Source organism: Cydia fagiglandana, chromosome 26, assembly GCF_963556715.1.
Source record: "Cydia fagiglandana chromosome 26, ilCydFagi1.1, whole genome shotgun sequence".
NCBI classification, from domain to species: Eukaryota; Metazoa; Arthropoda; class Insecta; order Lepidoptera; family Tortricidae; genus Cydia; species Cydia fagiglandana.
In genome coordinates, this window is record NC_085957.1 from 9,316,918 (window position 1) to 9,335,427 (window position 18,510).

The 18,510-nt window shown below is 38.6% G+C and overlaps 1 protein-coding gene across 1 annotated transcript; it reads right to left on the minus strand.

Moving 5' to 3' along the window:
• Positions 1-107: 107 nt before the first annotated feature.
• Positions 108-5,077, minus strand: LOC134677458 (uncharacterized). The gene is made up of 2 exons (XM_063535940.1): positions 4,965-5,077; positions 108-1,298 (listed from the first exon to the last, which is right to left on the minus strand). The coding sequence occupies exons 1-2, from the start codon at positions 4,966-4,968 to the stop codon at positions 802-804; spliced, it is 501 nt and encodes a 166-aa protein (XP_063392010.1). The 5' UTR covers positions 4,969-5,077; the 3' UTR covers positions 108-801.
• Between the last annotated feature and the right edge of the window lie 13,433 nt (positions 5,078-18,510).

An 18,510-nucleotide genomic window follows, 5' to 3' on the forward strand; every position in this document is an offset into this window, starting at 1 on the left:
TATTCTACATTTTATTGACACTTGTTATGAATGTTATGATGCTCATATTTAAGACTTTAATTTTAATATAAGTGATTGTAATCTATGAAGTGAAGTTGATAAAATAATGAGTATATATTGCATTCTTTATTATAAAGTTCTGTATTTACAAATAAAAAAAAATTGTACATTTGTAGTTTTCTTTCTTTTATATTTATTAACTAGATCTCAGCAATTACTATGGCCGGGGGGAGGGACACACATTTAGTTACGAATTTTATATGAGAGTACCCCTTCGGATGTATTTTTTTAAATTTGCCGTCTGTCTACTTACGGAAATGGCTTGCCAAACTATATATACAGGGTGGCTAAAAAAATAAATGCATTTCCTTTGTCAGGGAGGTTTTGGGATTATACTGAGCAACTTTTATAATGGGACCAACCCCGAAATCGTGAAATAAAATTTACCCTCCCATAGAAAATAGACCAGCCAAAATGTATGAAACAGTCAAATCTTTTTACGCGATTTTGAGGTTGGTCCCATAGTAAAAGTTGCTCAGTATAATCCCAAAACCTCCCTAGCAACAACAATGCACTTATTTTTTAGCCACCCTGTATAGTCCAACTCCTTTCCTAAAAAAAAAAATAATTTTGTCGGACTAAGAAAAGTCTGCATCGGATTCGATAGCCTACGCATTGCAAGTGTTATTTATACGTCATAATTTCATAAAAGTTTGATGTTCAAAATAACACTTGCACTGCGTGGGCTATCATGTCCGCTGCAAACATTTCTTGGTCTGACTTTCTTTCTCTTCTGAAAAACTAAGCCACGGCATATTCAAATTCTCTCTCTGACGTCTTAATAACATAATCAATCTTCTGCCGCGTCTCATATAAATTCTTCCTCAACTTATACACAATCACATCAGCAGTTTCCTCTTTTATATCCGGAAATTCTGTCATAATCCTATCTCTTATTTCCACGAAAGTCGCATCGGGGACGCCATCTTGAATTTTTTCGCGCTCTTTTTCAAACGTCACATTCTTCTGCTGGTCATCAACCGTTTCTCGGAGATCGTTAGCGAAGTTAACTAGAAATTCTTCTAGCGTTTGCTTTATTTTTTCCATGTCGTGTCCGGTTAGGTTGTATTGTGTATTTACGTAGTCTGCCATTACGTTTTTAAAGTTTTGTATGTAAGAGACGACATTTATGTTTTTTTGGAGGTGCTGTATATTATCTGTGGTAGGTGTTGGGTCTTCTTTTTCTTCTAGTGGCAGGCATGTTGCGGTCGCTAGCAGTGTCAGTAATAATAGTGGCCCTGTAACAATATCATTTGTTTTTATTTATAGCCGGTAAGCAAGTTTGTCAGTAGAAAAAGGCGCGAAATTCAAATTTTCTATGGGACAGTAACATGTTACACTTTGAAGGCCGCAAAAATATCTGACACGATCTTATTTTGTATAGCCATAAAGGATGACTCACGCTAGACCGGGCCGTGCCCGGACCGGGGCGGGCCGGAGCGAGCCGACGCAGGAGCTGTCAGGAGCGCCACCGTGACCGGGCCGTTCCGGGGCCGAGGCGTCAGGGCCACCCGTTTATTACATTAACATTAACACTAGTGCTGTCCGAGCAATGTCCGAGCCTCTAGTGTTTACATGTAGGAACTCGAGTCCTACATAGAGAGTGTTACATATTTTTAACCTTCGATGACTAACATATTATTGCAGGTGACTAACTAACTAGAGTAGGTACCTAATTAGTTACGGCATCCGGCAAATAACCTGGACCATGCTTACAGTAATAACATAAACTAATCTATAGTTGCTACAGAATTGCGTTTAATTTGAATATACAGTATGTGTCTGACCATGGGGCTTTAATTCCAGGGCTTGATTTTACTCGCTAAATTGAGCTACTTTCACTATGGGACCAACCCTAACATCGGGGAATTTTTTTTGGCTTTTCCATAGAAAACGTCGACATCTGATCAGCCAAATGTATGAAAAAGTAAAATAAAAATCGGGATTTCGGGGTTGGTGCCATAATAAAAGTAGCTCAGTTTAGCGAGTAGAATCGAGCCCGGATTTAAAGCCCGATGGTCAGTAACACCCTGTATGGGATATTCAAATGATACGCAATTCTTTGTAGCAACTATAGGTACGCCAAGTGGATGGAAACAGGCACTGCACGGTAAACTGACGCAATGACCCTATGTATTAGAGGAATGCTATTTGTTTTATATGGACATTAATTGTCAGTATTTTTATATTATTCTTCCATGATATATAACATTTATTCACGCGCCATTGCCTTTGGCCTGGTTTTGAATTCCATTCAGTTTGTACAATAGACTACCTATTTACATCTATAGAACTTACAATGGTTTGTGCTAAGCTATCACAGTTGACGAGTCACAGCCTGCCTGCCTGCTGAGCCTGGTGACAGACTGGCAGTCGGACGGACAGAGGAGTCCTACAGTCCGTTTTTTTTAGCATTAGAAAGAACTTCGCAGAAGTAAGCTTGTGCTGGTTCCAAATCCGTCACTTTTAGCGGTAATAATTTGAAGTGAATTATATGTATTGACCATGCTTAGCAATGCACGCACGAGAACTTTCCAAAGTTGCGAAACTTTCCACATGAGAAATTCTCGGTAACTTCTGAGAATGTTCTCGAGAACGAGAATTTATTTATTTATCGTAGTTTATACCGTGAATATTCACGATAGTTTAGGTGTAGTCCTTACCCCCAGAAAATTCCGACTTTTGGTCGTCCGCTTCCGGTCAGAAAAATGTATGACGGCCCGGCCAAACGGTCAGACTTAGGTGGGGGGTGCTCGACCAAATGTCATAGAGGGACCCTGGCAGTTTTTGACGCCGCCATTTTTTTTTCAATATGGCCGACTTTTTTTTTAATTTTGTCCTAGCGCGCTGAAATTTTGGTCACGGAATCTCGGGGTCCCCTACATACCTATGAAAAAAATTTTTTTGGAAAAATGCTACAATTGCGGGAAAACTGGCCACTTTTATTTTGTATGGCAACTTTTAAACGGTGCGTGATAGGTGGGGGGGGGTGGGGGGTGCTCGACCAAATGTCATAGAGGGCCCCGAGACAAAATAAACTGCATTAAAAAAAAAACAAAATGGCCGACTTTTTTTTTTAATTTTTTCAAGTTCCGAGCGCGCTGAGATTTGGCATGGCGGCAGATAGAGGCCTCTAGATTCTAATGAAACAAAAAAAAAATTGGAAAAAATTGGCGAAAGTCGAAATGTTCTCTGAAATACAGTGAGAATTTAAGCAACTTATTGGTAAACTTATCACATCAACAAAATAGCTACCTGTAATAGACAATAATATATGCATAATAACATTTAGTTTTAAGTTATGCCTATTTAAACTTTATTTCAAGTATATTCTCTTGTTTAAACAATAATTTCCATGTTGCAGGAATGTTCTGAGAACATTCTCGAGAACGTTTCCGCTTTTTGGGAATGTTCTGCAATTTGTACATGGTCCATGCTACATTAAATAATTCAATAAATATTAACAATTAAAGAGCCTGATAAAAACTGCACGCTTGCTTCTGTGGAGTTCTTTCTAATGCTAAAAAAACGAACTATAGAAATAAGGTCCCGATTTTACCCTTCGGGTACGGAACCCTAAAGATTAGCTTACGATTCCCAATTTGACGGGGAGTAATTAGTGTCATGCAAACTAGGTAGGTACCAGTAGATTTGGAAGCTAGTGGGTTCATAAAGGTTCACAAGACGGGAGGCGACGATATTGATATTATATGACGTCACAAGAAAGTCTAAGCTCCACTCGGGTATCGTCTTCGGTCGCCCCATTCGTTTTTCGTCAAGTTCTTAAATTAGTCCTATTCTGCTTTCGTCAGTCATTCTACATTCGTCGCAATCGTCGGTGGCTTACAATGAAGAATGCGTGACGAAAGCAGAATAGGACTAATTTAAGAACTTGACGCAAAATGAATGGGACGACCCAAGACGATACCTAAGTTACGTAAGTCTATATGAATGATAAATAGGGTTTCTGGTTTCTCGACCTTTTTAATTTCTCGAGGCACGGGAATTCTCGACCAAGATTTCTCGAGTTTCTCGAGTATCTCGAGAAATTTTGAAAGCTCCAAAAACACCATGTTAATTAATTTTTTTTGCTTTTTTTCAAATCAGACTCGTAGGTGAGATCAATAATCAAACATATGGTGCATTTTTAGTCACCATATATTGCACTTAATAATCAAAAATACAACAACAAAACTATAGTGTATTTCTTTAGGTATTCAACAAAATGTAAACAAACCACAATATGGTATTTTATGAGGCAGCAATATTCAAGTTAATAAATTTAACTCGATGTGACAAAAATTACAGAAGTTTTACTACTTACTATTAATTACTCGTAATTACTCAACGTAACAATAAAGCTGCTAAAATTCTAATATTTTGCTAATAGGATTATACCGGGATGATTTGATTTATCAATAGTAATTTAGTTTTGTAATATTTGCTATTACACTTATTACATGGTTTTATAATTCGTTACAATATTTTTTAAAGCGTTTTTCAATAAAAAGACACTACATGAATGTCATGAATCATGATAGTTCAAAAGTTTCAAAACATGAAAATCGGTTAAAGCTAGAACGATAGGGGACGGATCAAGGTAGTTTTTTATTTGGTTGGTAATAAATGTATTAAGTAAGTAAGTAGGTTCCTACCTGAAAATGTAAATAAAAACATTGTTCATATTTATTTAACTACCTAAATATTTATTTAGGTAGTTAAATAACATAACATTATAGACACATCATGAGTTATACGCGTGTTTCTTTTTTACTTATCACATGAGATTTATTTCTCGAGTTCTCGAGGCATTGAATATTTTTTTCCCGTCTCGACTTAGGACAAATTTCTCGAGATTTCTCGCCTCGGGAATTCTCGAGCAGAAACCCTAATGATAAACTCACACATTTTCCACTTGAGTAGAATGAACTGAATCTCCGTGTGCACGACACCAACACAATAGTCTGACTGCGTCGCACGGCGCGGAGCGATATATGCAAGATGTAATAAATAAATAAAACCGGACAAGTGCGAGTCGGACTCGCCCACCGAGGGTTCCGTACTTTTATGGTTTAGTATTTGTTATAGCAGCAACAGAAATAGGTACATCATCTGTGAAAATTTTAACTGTCTAGCTATCACGGTTCCTGAGATACAGCCTTTTGACAGACAGAGAGGAACAGACGGACAGCGGAGTCTTAGTAATAGGGTCCCCTTTTTAGCCTTTGGGTACGGAACCCTAAAAACCATGACTTTTTTATAAATTTTATTTCAATTTTCAACTTACAGGATTCTCTATTTGACATTTAAACGGAGATTAATGGACGACTCCCGCTAGAACGGTCCGGGCCCGGGCTGAGGCTTCCGACACTTCGGATGTTCTCCTCTACAGGTCGCAATTCTTAATGCTCGTGAAATTTTGTGACCACATTCTATGATTAAACAGATTTTTTTTGGAAATTTTCCCAATTGCGGAAATTGGCCTTTTATGCCCAATAGTGTCTATAGCGCTAAAGACCGTTGTGAGTTTACTGTGATAACGACTCGACGAACTATAGTTATTTACGATACAAGTGCGGAAAAGAGGAAATTCGAAACGAGTGGCGATAAACTAAAACACGACTGAAGAGTGTTTTAAATCGACACGAGTTGCGAATTACCTAATCGCACGTATATCGTACAACGTTTTACAGTACATATGGCCCTTTAAACTTTTGACATACGCACGAAAGGTGCTATTTCACGCACTAGTGCGGGAAAATAGGACCATAGGTATGTACTGTAAAGGATTTATCACTTACATTTTCTAAGCTTAATGCGAGGTCTACAGCTCACAGAGTTAGTGCTGTTTCATTGTTGTATTCTGCGATCCACTTAACTACGCGAAATTATCTTATTCGTTAGCAATCTAAGCAATGTGGTGCCAATAATACCAATTGGTTTGGGCGTTAACAAATAACAAACCTTCCGTGAGACACATTAATGTTTCACTCCGTACTCCGTATCGAGGCGAGTGTAGGTATAATCTTCTATCTATATATATAAATGCAAGTGTCCTGACTGACTGACTGACTGACTGACTGACTGACTGATTCATCAACGCAGAGCCGAAACTACAAAAGCCAGAAAATTGAAATTTGCACACCAGATTACATTTATAAAGTGTACAAGAGATAAGAAGCGATTTTGAGAAATTCAACCCCTAAGGGGGTTAAAAAGGGGATGAAAGTTTGTATGGGGTTAAAGTTTTCTTTTAAGCTAGGAATTTGAAACTTCGTAAAAAAATATATTATTAAAATATAAGAAAAGTAATTTCAGCGTTTTTGAAAATTCATCCCCTTACGTGGTGAAAAAGGGGTTGAAAGTTTGTATGGATATCAAACATTTTTTCGAGTGGTGGACTTGAATCTTTGTATTTAGGGATATTATTAGAAGACAGGAAAAGTAATTTCAGCGTTTTGTAAAATTCATCCCCTAACAGTGTTAAAAAGGGGTTGAAAATTGAATCCATTACAAATGCTTTGAAACTTCTTAGAAAGGCATAATAGCCAATTACAAAAAAAAGTTATTCCAACATTTTTGGAAATTCAACCCCTAAGGGGGTTAAAAGGGGATGAAAGTTCCTCTTCGGGTGCAAATTTTACTTTAAGCTAGGAACTTGAAACCTTGCAAAAAGGTATTAAGTTAAAATACATGACTACTAATTTCAGCGTTTTTGAAAATTCATCCCCTAAGGTGGTGAAAAAGGGGTTGAAAGTTTGTATGGATATCAAACATTTTTTCGAGTGGTGGACTTGAATCTTTGTATTTAGGGACATTATTAGAGGACAGGAAAAGTAATTTCAGCGTTTTGTAAAATTCATCCCCTAACAGGGCTAAAAAGGGGATGAAAGTTTGTATGGGGTTAAAGTTTTCTTTTGAGCTAGGAATTTGAAATCTCGTAAAAATATATATTATTAAAATACAAGAAAAATAATTTCAGCGATTTTGAAAATTCATCCCCTGAGGTGGTGAAAAAGGGGTTGAAAGTTTGTATGGATATCAAAAAAAAATCGAGTGGTGGAGTTGAGTCTTTGTATTTAGGGATATTATTAGAAGACAGGAAAAGTAATTTCAGCGTTTTGTAAAATTCATCCCCTAACAGGGTTAAAAAGGGGTTGAAAATATTAATCCATTACAAATGCTTTGAAACTTCTTAGAAATGCATAATAGCCGATTTCAAAAAAAAATGATTGCAAAGTTTTTGGAAATTCAACCCCTAAGGGGGTTAAAAAGGGGATGAAAGTTCGTCTTTGGGTGCAAATTTTATTTTAAGCTAGGAACTTGAAACTTTGTAAAAAGGTAATAAATTAAAATACAAGAAAACTAATTCAAGCATTTTTGTAAATCATCCCCCAAGGTGGTGAGAAAAGGGTTGAAAGTTTGTATGGAGATCAGATATTTTGTGAGTGCGGAACTTGAATCTTTGTATAAGGGCATATACAGGAAAAGTAATTTCAGCAACCAACATCAAATTTCACTTGACTTAAAACTTTATACAACTTGCTAAAAAAGAAAAGTACTTAATTTCAACATTGCTTGGATATGAAAATTATATAGGTACTAAAGATGTAAAATGTTGAAGATAAAGATTCCACGCGGACGAAGTCGCGGGAAACAGCTAGTATATATATATATATATATATATATAAATGCAAGTGTCCTGACTGACTGACTGACTGACTGATTCATCAACGCAGAGCCGAAACTACAAAAGCCAGAAAGTTGAAATTTGCACACCAGATTGCATTTATAAAGTGTACAAGAGATAAGAAGCGATTTTGAGAAATTCAACCCCTAAGGGGGTTAAAAAGGGGATGAAAGTTTGTATGGGGTTAAAGTTTTCTTTTAAGCTAGGAATTTTAAACTTCGTAAAAAATATATTAATAAAATACAAGAAAACTAATTTCAGCGTTTTTGAAAATTCATCCCCTAAGATGGTTAAAAAGGGGTTGAAAGTTTGTATGGATAAAAAAAAAAATTTCAAGTGGTGGACTTGAATCTTTGTATTTAGGGATATTATTAGATGACAGGAAAAGTAATTTCAGCGTTTTGTTACATTCATCCCCTAACAGGGTTAAAAAGGGGTTGAAAATTTTAATCCATTACAAATGCTTTGAAACTTCGTAGAAAGGCATAATAGCCGATTACAAAAAAAGTGATTGCAACGTTTTTGGAAATTCAACCCCTACGGGGGTTAAAAAGGGGATGAAAGTTCATCTTCGGGTGCAAATTTTATTTTAAGTTAGGAACTTGAAACTTTGTAAAAAAGTATCAAATTCAAATACAAGAAAACTAATTTCAGCGTTTTAGAAAATTCATCCCCCAAGGTGGTGAAAAAGGGGTTGAAAGTTTGTATGGATATCAAAAAATTTTTCGGGCGCGGGACTTGAATCTTTGTATTTGGGGATATTATTAGAAGACAATAAAAGTAATTTCAGCGTTTTGTAAAATTCATCCCCTAACAGGGTTAAAAAGGGGATGAAAGTTTGTATGGGGTTAAAGTTTTCTTTTGAGCTACGAATTTGAAACTTCGTTAAAAGATATATTATTAAAATACAAGAAAACTAATTTCAGCGTTTTTGAAAACTCAACCCCTAAGGTGGTGAAAAAGGGGTTGAAAGTTTGTATGGATATCAAACATTTTTTCAAGTAGTGGACTTGAATCTTTGTATTTAGGGATATTATTAGAAGATAGGAAAAGTTATTTCAGCGTTTTGTAAAATTCATCCCCTAACAGGATTAAAAAGGGGTTGAAAATTTTAATCCATTACAAATGCTTTGAAACTTCGTAGAAAGGCATAATAGCCGATTACAAAAAAAGTGGTTGCAACGTTTTTGGAAATTCAACCCCTAAGGGGGTTAAAAAGGGGATGAAAGTTCGTCTTCGGGTGCAAATTTTATTTTAAGTTAGGAACTTGAAACTTTGTAAAAAAAGTATCAAATTCAAAACAAGAAAACTAATTTCAGCGTTTTAGAAAATTCATCCCCCAAGGTGGTGAAAAAGGGGTTGAAAGTTTGTATGGATATCAAAAAAATTTTCGAGCGCGGGACTTGAATCTTTGTATTTGGGGATATTATTAGAAGACAATAAAAGTAATTTCAGCGTTTTGTAAAATTCATCCCCTAACAGGGTTAAAAAGGGGATGAAAGTTTGTATGGGGTTAAAGTTTTCATTTGAGCTACGAATTTGAAACTTCGTTAAAAGATATATTATTAAAATACAAGAAAACTAATTTCAGCGTTTTTGAAAACTCAACCCATAAGGTGGTGAAAAAGGGGTTGAAAGTTTGTATGGATATCAAACATTTTTTCGAGTGTGGGACTTGAATCTTTGTATTTAAGGATATTATTAGAAGACAGGAAAAGTAATTTCAGGGTTTTCTAAAATTCATCCCCTAACAGGGTTAAAAAGGGGTTGAAAGTTTGAATCCATTACAAATGGTTTTGAAACTTCTTAGAAAGGCATAATAGCCGATTACAAAAAAAAAGTGATTGCAACGTTTTTGGAATTTCAACCCCTAAGGGGGTTAAAAAGGGGATGGAAGTTCGTCTGCGGGTGCAAATTTTATTTTAAGCAAGGAACTTAAAACTTTGTAAAAACGTTTTAAATTAAAATACAAGAAAACTCATTTCAGCGTTTTTGAAAATTCATCCCTATGGTGGTGAAAACGGGGTTGAAAGTTTGTATGGATATCATGCATTTTTTCGAGCGCGGGATTTGAATCTTTGTATTTGGGTATATTATTAGAAGACAATAAAAGTGATTTCAGCGATTTGTAAAATTCATCCCCTAACAGGGTTAAAATGGGGTTCAAAGTTTGAATCCATTACAAATGCTTTGAAACTTCTTAGAAAGACATATTTCATTTTAAGAAATACAAACAATTGGGATTAGAATTCAACAAAGAACTTTATAAATACTATAGAGGGTGCGCAAAAACTCGTATCAATGTAGCTTACACGGAATATATTCGTAACATTGAACGTGATATCAGCGAGGAACCAGCAAAGTTCTGGAATTTTGTCAAGAGTAAACGCAAAGATAAATGTAAATGTTGCGAATATTGCTACAAGGATCGGACTGTTACGGGTCAGGCGGCCGCTGATGCGTTTGCTGAGTATTTCAGCTCTGTGTTCCAGCGCAAAATACCGCGGTTGGATGCAGAGGCAGCAGCGGGAAGCTATGGTGTTGATGCGTCGCGTGTGGCTATTGATAATGTGAGTGCATCGGATATAAGGCGGGCAGTTCGCAGCCTTAAACCGCACTCGGCTCCGGGACCTGATGGCATTCCACCATACCTGGCCAAAGACTGCGTGACATTCTTAGAGAAACCACTGCTACACATATTTAATTTGGCCTTGCAGCGTGCTAAATATCCCTCATGCTGGAAGGTCTCATGTGTCACCCCTGTCCCAAAGGGCAAAGCGGAGTCAGATATAACACAGTACAGGCCTATAGCTGTGATGTCCGTTTTTGGGAAAATATTTGAAACCGTGATAGCTTCTCGCATCAATCAACAAATAGGCTTAAATCTCGACGAAGCCCAACATGGATTTCGTAGTGGTAGGTCTACGACCACAAATCAGGTCTGTTTTGTCGATTATGCTGCTGCGGCAATGGATCGTCGCAACCAAGTTGATGTAGCATACTTTGATTTTCAGAAAGCCTTCGACTTGGTTGATAACGATGTATTGCTGCAAAAATTTGCAAAGTTAGGGTTCGCACCTAAACTCCTCCACTTTTTCGCTGATTATCTCCATAACCGCAGTCAATACGTGAAACTTGCAGGATGTCAGTCGAAGCCATACTATACGCTATCAGGCGTGAGCCAAGGTAGCACACTGGGGCCAACTCAATTTCTGATAATGGTTGATGATTTACCTAAAGTCCTAAGTTATGCCGTCTGCCTTTTGTACGCGGATGACCTAAAGCTTTGCCTGGAAGTGAGGTGTGGGACCGATTGCGATAGGTTACAGAGTGATATTGATGCCGTGGCTGAGTGGAGCGTCATTAACAATTTGCACTTTAATATAAACAAGTGCAAGGTTATGACGTACTCTAGGGCTAGGTCACCCATCCATTACACCTATAGTCTCCAAGGCGTTCAGTTAGAACGAGTAGGTGGAATTCGCGATCTGGGGTTAACCATGGATACTCATCTTAATTTCCGACAGCACATCAGTGACACATGTAAAAGTGCTTCTAAAACCCTAGGCTTTATTATTAGGATGAGTTCTCAATTTAGAAATGTGAGAATAGCGGTAATATTGTACAACGCATATGTCCGTAGCAAACTCGAATTCGGTGCGATAGCGTGGGATCCCTGCGAGTGCAAGTACATTGTCATGATCGAAAAGCTACAAAAAAAGTTCGCAAGATATCTGTACAACAGGTCCTACGGCTATTACCCCTATCTATACCCCTCTCGTTTTGTCTCAGGGATGGTAGGTCTCCACTCTCTAGAACTGAGACGAAAACTACTTTTGTTGGTACATTACCATGGAGTTGTACACAACAGAGTGAACAATTCTTCCGTACTGGCACGAATGGGCCTGCATGTGCCAGTACAGCGGACGGTGTCGGACGCCGTGAACGCGCTGCCGCCGCGGCGCCGCTACCGCCTGTTCGCGTGGCTGCGCGCGCGCACCCGCCAGGCTGACAACGCGCCTACGCCCCGGGCACTGGCCCTTTTTAATGTGATGGCTACTGAGGGTCATGACGTTGATGTTTTCGCAGATCATGTTGGTGAATTTTGCAGAAAGTGTCTCCAAAGCTTAAATAGTATTTTTATGTGATTAATTTATTTTTATTGTTTTTTTATTGTCTTATTGTAATTCGATTGGTCTAATTTAAGTGTCTCAATTTTGATTATTATTGGCAATGACCTGACATATTTTTTATTGATGCAAATATTTAATTTTAATCTAGGTATAATGTTTATTCAATTTATCATTTAGCTGACATTGTTTCTTTATTTATTTTTCTTTCTTAGATATAGGTATAACATATAATGTAATAATAATGTAATATAATAGTCGTAAGTCTCATGTAAACGTTTTGGTGCTAAACTGTAAGTTTATATTGAAATAAATGAATGAAATGAAATGAAATAATAGCCGATTACAAAAAAAGTAATTGCAACGTTTTTGGAAATTCAATCCCTAAGGGGGCTAAAAAGGGGATGAAAATTGGTCTTGGGGTGTAAATTTAATTTTAAGCTAGGAACTTTAACTTTTTGGAAAAAAAGGTAATAAATTAATAAACATGAAAACCAATTCAAGCATTTTTGAAAATCATCCCCCAAGGTGGTGAGAAAGGGGTTGAAAGTTTGTATGGAGATCAGATATTTTGTGAGTGCGGAACTTGAATCTTTGTATAAGGGCATAGGTACCTATTAATATGAGAATACAAGAAAAGTAATTTCAGCAACCAACATCAAAATCCACTTGACTTAAAACTTCATACAACTTGCTATAAAAGAAAAGTACTTAATTTCAACATTGCTTGGATATGAAAATTATAGGTACTAAAGATGTAAAATGTTGAAGATAAGATTCCACGCGGACGAAGTCGCGGGCAACAGCTAGTATTAAATACGATAGAAAAAGGTACATACAATATGTGTCTGACCATGGGGCTTTAATTCCAGGGCTTGATTTTACTCGCTAAACTGAGCTACTTTTACTATGGGACCAACCCTAAAATCGGGGAAAATTTTTTGGCTTTGCCGTAGAAAACGTCCACTTCTGATCAGCCAAAATGTATGAAAAAGTAAAAAAAAATTTCGGGATTTCGGGGTTGGTGCCATAATAAAAGTAGCTCAGTTTAGCGAGTAGAATCAAGCCCTGGATTTAAAGCCCCATGGTGAGTAACACCCTGTATACAGTGGTATCACTAAAAGAAATTAATAACTAGCTTAAATCTAAAATAGGCCCTTGAGGCATTGTACCAGGGATGCTGGCGGCATTTCCTCGCTGTATCGCAATGCTGATACGTTATGCGAGGTAGCCGCCGGCTCTTCGGTCACCAGTAACGTCAACCAGACGCTTTGCGATTTCTGCGAACAACTTATGCGCGCTGGGACCCCATGGACCTAGAGTTACAACTCCAAATAGTACAAAATCGTACTCTCTACCGAGGCTCTTATATTTGTTACGTTTTAAAATTTCGGCGAAGCTATAGTGGTTGTAACCTTGGCTAGGCCGGCAGGCTGCCTAGCCAACATGCCAATCGCTTTACGCTCCGTAGCGATCGAAACGCAACTGTCACTGTTAGAGAGACGCATAGTAAGCGATTCGATGGCGAAGCGATAGCGGTTGTAACCTTGGCTAGGCCGGCAGGCCGCGTAGCCAACATGCCAATCGCACGCTCCGTAGCGATCGACACGCAACTGTCACTGTCGCGCTAATATGGAAGAGTGATAGAGAGACAAAGCGTTTCGCTGTCGAAGCGATTGTTACCTTGGCTAGGCCGGCTGGTTCTGAAATGTCCTCTGCGTCGATTAAGCCCACATTTGCTCAATCAGACGCCTATTATCCGTTTAGCAGGAGGATGCTGCATTATTTGAAGATTACTAGTACTGCTGCTAAGAGTTCTAAGTAGGTTCACCTTACTCTTTGTTCGTATGGTAGAATTAGGTGTAGGGTTACCAGATACAAATTTAGAATTTCCTGTCAAAATTCCTGATTCCCGAATATTTTTCCTGACATTCATATTTTTGACGCCGACCGCTCTAGCCGTTAGCGATGGCCACCTGATGAAGCCATTATTTCGATTTCTAAAACATCTATGTATGCATGCTTGAGTAATGATTTGTTACCTAATAATTACGAAGATATTGATAAGATCAGTGGATCTCATTTTTTTTACAATGTTTTTGGATTAATTTATTAAAAAGTCTATCAAATCCAAAAAATCCTGACATTTTCGTGTTCCGTCCCCATTCCTGACAAAAGGCTAAATTTCCTGACATGTCAGGAAAATTCCTGTCATCTGGTAACCCTGAGTAGGTGGGCATCTGGGCATTTTTAGGGTTCCGTACCCAAAGGGTAAAACGGGACCCTATTACTAAGACTTCGCTGTCCGTCCGTCCGTCCGTCTGACAGTTGAAATTTTCACAGATGATGTATTTCTGTTGCCGCTATAACAACAAATACTAAAAACAGAATAAAATAAAGATTTAAGTGGGGCTCCCATACAACAAACGTGATTTTTGACCAAAGTTAAGCAACGTCGAGCGGGGTCAGTACTTGGATGGGTGACCGTTTTTTTTGCCGTTTTTTGCATTATGGTACGGAACCCTTCGTGCGCGAGTCCGACTCGCACTTGCCCGGTTTTTACTAAAAAAGTGTAGGTACCATTTACTTGTTTTCGAAAGTCCATCAACTTTTGGGTTATATATAGGTATACATATATACTCAGAATCACGCCGAGGATCATCTATTTAATAATTTTTAAGAAAAAAAGACCGACTTCCATGGGGGCCGATGAAAGATTATTGTAGATGGTACACTATGTAGAAAAGGAGGTAAAACCACCCACTTTTTTACTAGCATTTCGCTTGTGTATAATGGCTCCTCTACAGGATGGGCCAACGCCGGCCATTCCAAGGGACGCAGCCATGCACTATCACTTGCTCCCTCTAACGCATAAATGCGTCCCTTGGAGTGCCCGGCGTTGGCCCATCGTGAAGAGGAGCCATGAGGGTCGTAGTTCTAGCCTAACCTAACCCACTCCTCAGATAGCAGTTCGGTTCTGTGCGGATCGCAGTTCGAACCTAATCAAACCCACTTTTCAAGTAGCATTTCGTTTCTGTAAGGCTCTCAGTTCTAACCTAACCTAATCCTTGTTCGGTTCTGTGAGGATCGCAGTTCAAACCTAACCTAACCCACTTAATGGCGCATGCCGTGCGGTGTACGGGGGTTTACGCGGGAGGGGCTAGTAAGATTGGCATCATCGTACTTTATACCTACATTAATTTTATGGTAGGTAATCATAGTTGTTTATTTAGTTAAGGTATCATAGTGGTTTTCTGGGTCAAGGTCCGGGTCCGAGTCCGGGTCAGAGTCCGGGTCCGTGTCCGGGTCCGAGACCGGGTCCGAGTCCGGATCCGAGTCCGGGTCCGAGTCCGGTTCCGAGTCCGGGTCCGAATCCGGATCCGAGTCCAGGTCCGGGTCCGAACCGGATCCGGGTCCGAACCGGATCCGGGTATGAGTCCGAGTCCGGGTCCCAGTCCAAGTCAAAATCTAAATTCGTAATCACCAAACGTGTACCATGCGTCATTGAAGAGTTCTGTTCTGGTCATCATCAGCAGTTCCACTTCATCAAATGCGACAGTTTTTAATGTAAATGCTTGATTTTATGATGAAAATACAAAAAAATCTATACGTATGCCTTTAATATTTGAGGACTCGATTCCTTATGGATCCCATCATCAGAACTCGAGCTTGACAAAAATGTGGCTTAAAAATTTAACTTGCTTAACAAACATAACGAAGAGGACAAATCACCAACCGTGAACTATGCGTCGTTGAAGAGTTCCGTTCTGATCATCATCAGCAGTTCCACTTCATCAAATGTCACTTTTTTGGATGTATATGCTTGATTCGTTGATAAAAAACCAAAAATCACTATGTGTATGCCTTTAAGATTTGAGGAGTTCCGTCGATTCCTCATGGATCCCATCATCAGAACTGGATTTTGACAAAAACGGGACCAATCTGTATGCATATACATTCAATCAAAAAAAGAATTTTCAAAATCGGTCCAGTAATGACGGAGTTATGGAGTAACAAACATAAAAAAAATAAAAATAAAAAAAAACATACAACCGAATTGATAACATCCTTCTTTGAGATTTGGAAGTCGGTTAAAAAGAAAAACAATTAGATATGTCCCAAAAAATAATATCTTTTTTGTAACGCATTTTCACAAACATTTTGTATGGACCGTTGCATAACTGACACCCAAAATTTGTATGATAAACTGGGGAAAATCACACCAAAATACGCCCACAACTGAATTGCCTGATGATAATTGATGTAAGCAATGCTCATATTGAATGATTGCTAATAACATCGTTATAAAATACTTTATTCATATATATGGTACAAAAACAAGTCAAAAAACAATAAATAAAAATAACTTAAAATTAAACTAAATACAAACTATTCTAAAATAAAATATAACTAATCTAAACTAAATCTAAAAAAGGCCCCTGTGGCAAGGTCCCCAAGATGCTGGCTGCGTTACCCCGCTGAACTGCCAGACTAAAGCGTTGAGCGAGGTAACTGCCAGCTCTCGGGTCCCCAGTTGCGTCCCTGAGTCTCTTTGAAAGGTCTCCAAAGAGACTCAGGGCGCCAGGACCCCACGGACCCAGGGTCTCGACGCCGAAAGGAACGAAAATGTATTCGGCGCCGAGACCGCGATACTTCCCAACCTTTGCGTTTTCGGATTGATGATTGCTATTACATTTATTCCAGGCGCTAAAATTTTGTTACTGATTGAAAGTTTACAGGTGGCACGCTCTCGTTTCGGAGGCCAAGATTCTCTTTGGATCGCTGAGCCAAAATAGTTAGTTTAGTTAGTTTAGATTGAAAGTTTAAATCATTGCGTAGAAAGCCGACTAAACAAATTTAAATCACATCAAACCGCCCACAACTTCTCCGCTTAACAATTCGATCAAACCAATTCCTTCGAAAAACCTTCCTTCTTTCCTTCTTGGAGATGTTAAAACAATTCCTTCGTCTATAAAATAGACTAGGAATCCTCTAGACCGAGTTTAGAGCATATATTTTATGCAACCGATGATTTCAAAAATGCGGGGGTGCGCGGGACGAGGTGAGCGAAGTCCCGTGCCGTGATTAGTCCGTTCAAAGACACGGACGTCACACAAAGACACTTTCGACTCGAATATGGAGTAAAATTACCGTATGCGTGGCAGAGGGGGTAGCGCGACTATGCTTAGTCTGGAGGATGTTTTGTCTGTGTGTTAAAACAATTCCTTCGTCTATAAAGAACTCAATCTGTCTATTGAGTAAACAGGCAGCCTACGCGCTGGGGTTTCAAAACGCCGTATGTGTATTTGTGTCGTTCTACACAAAAAGGACCTGAGGGTCTACCGCGAACACCTTTCTTCTTTTTCCACAGCGGCGCGCTCATTCTTTCGTCCCGGCATTTTGCCACGGCTCACGGCCTGGGGTCCGCTTGGCAAATAATGCGCTTAGATATAAGGCACAAGTTTTTACGAAAGCGACTGCCATCTGACCTTCCAGCCCAGAGGGTAAACTAGGCCTTATTGGGATTAGTCCGGTTTCCTCACGATATTTTCCTTCACCGAAAAGCGACTGGTAAATATTGAAAGTCGCACGCTCTTACCGCTACGCTTCTCACCTACCTACCCGTTCTGGGCACGAACACCGAAGTTTACAAATTGCGGGCATCTTTCTCTGCCACTCAGCCGCCTTAATTTGAGTAAAATACCTAGACCGATGCCCGCAATTTGCGAACTTCGGTGTTCGTGGTAGGCCCTCTGTACCCGCACCATGAGTTTTACATGGCCTTAAAAAACGCTAGCGACTGCATCAGCAGCTCAAACGCAGTCGCGCTTGTGTTTGACACGGCGACGAAATAGTTATTTGTTTTACAAGGGGGCAAAGTTGTTGTTTAACCGCTCGTGCTAATATTGATACCCGAGCAGGCGAAAGATTCCAAAATTGAACCACGAGCGTAGCGAGTGGTTTGATAAATGGAATGTTGAGCAATGCGAGGGTTTCAAAGCACGAGGGTTAAACAAAATTTGCAAAAATTCACAAAATTTTTCACCACACCAACCCGAAGCAAATATTAAATGTCAAATATCAAACAAAATCAAACCCAATCGAATCCAAATTAATGTTATTAAATATTTATCGTCCAAAATCATCATTTAAAAGTAAATTCTACCAGCAAACATAAGAAAACAACTCAAAATTTGCATTTGATTACTTTGCCTCACGTGTGGATAAAATGCAACTTTGCTATCAGTTTTTGAAGTGCAAAGTAAGCCTTTCCGAGCTGGTGTGGTGAAAAGATTAATTCCATACAGAGCGACATCGTCACAAAAGTGACCAAGCTCTTTAAATAAAGATAAAAAAATATTAATTCATACCACAAAGAAATAAGTACCTAAGCTTAGCTTAACTTAATACATCAGTTTTCTTACTTAATTAACCGAGCGTTATCGAAGGTCTTCGTTTCAGCTTAAAAAAGCTTTTGAAGATTAGACCTAAAAAAACTCCCTTTTCTCAATTCTAAGTGACTTAATACCTTTCAGTTTGGAGCCAGTTAATCTATATATAAAAAGTATTGACAAGGCACGCACTAATTGTTTACAGGGAGACCATTTGTCTCGATTTGCAGGTGACAGC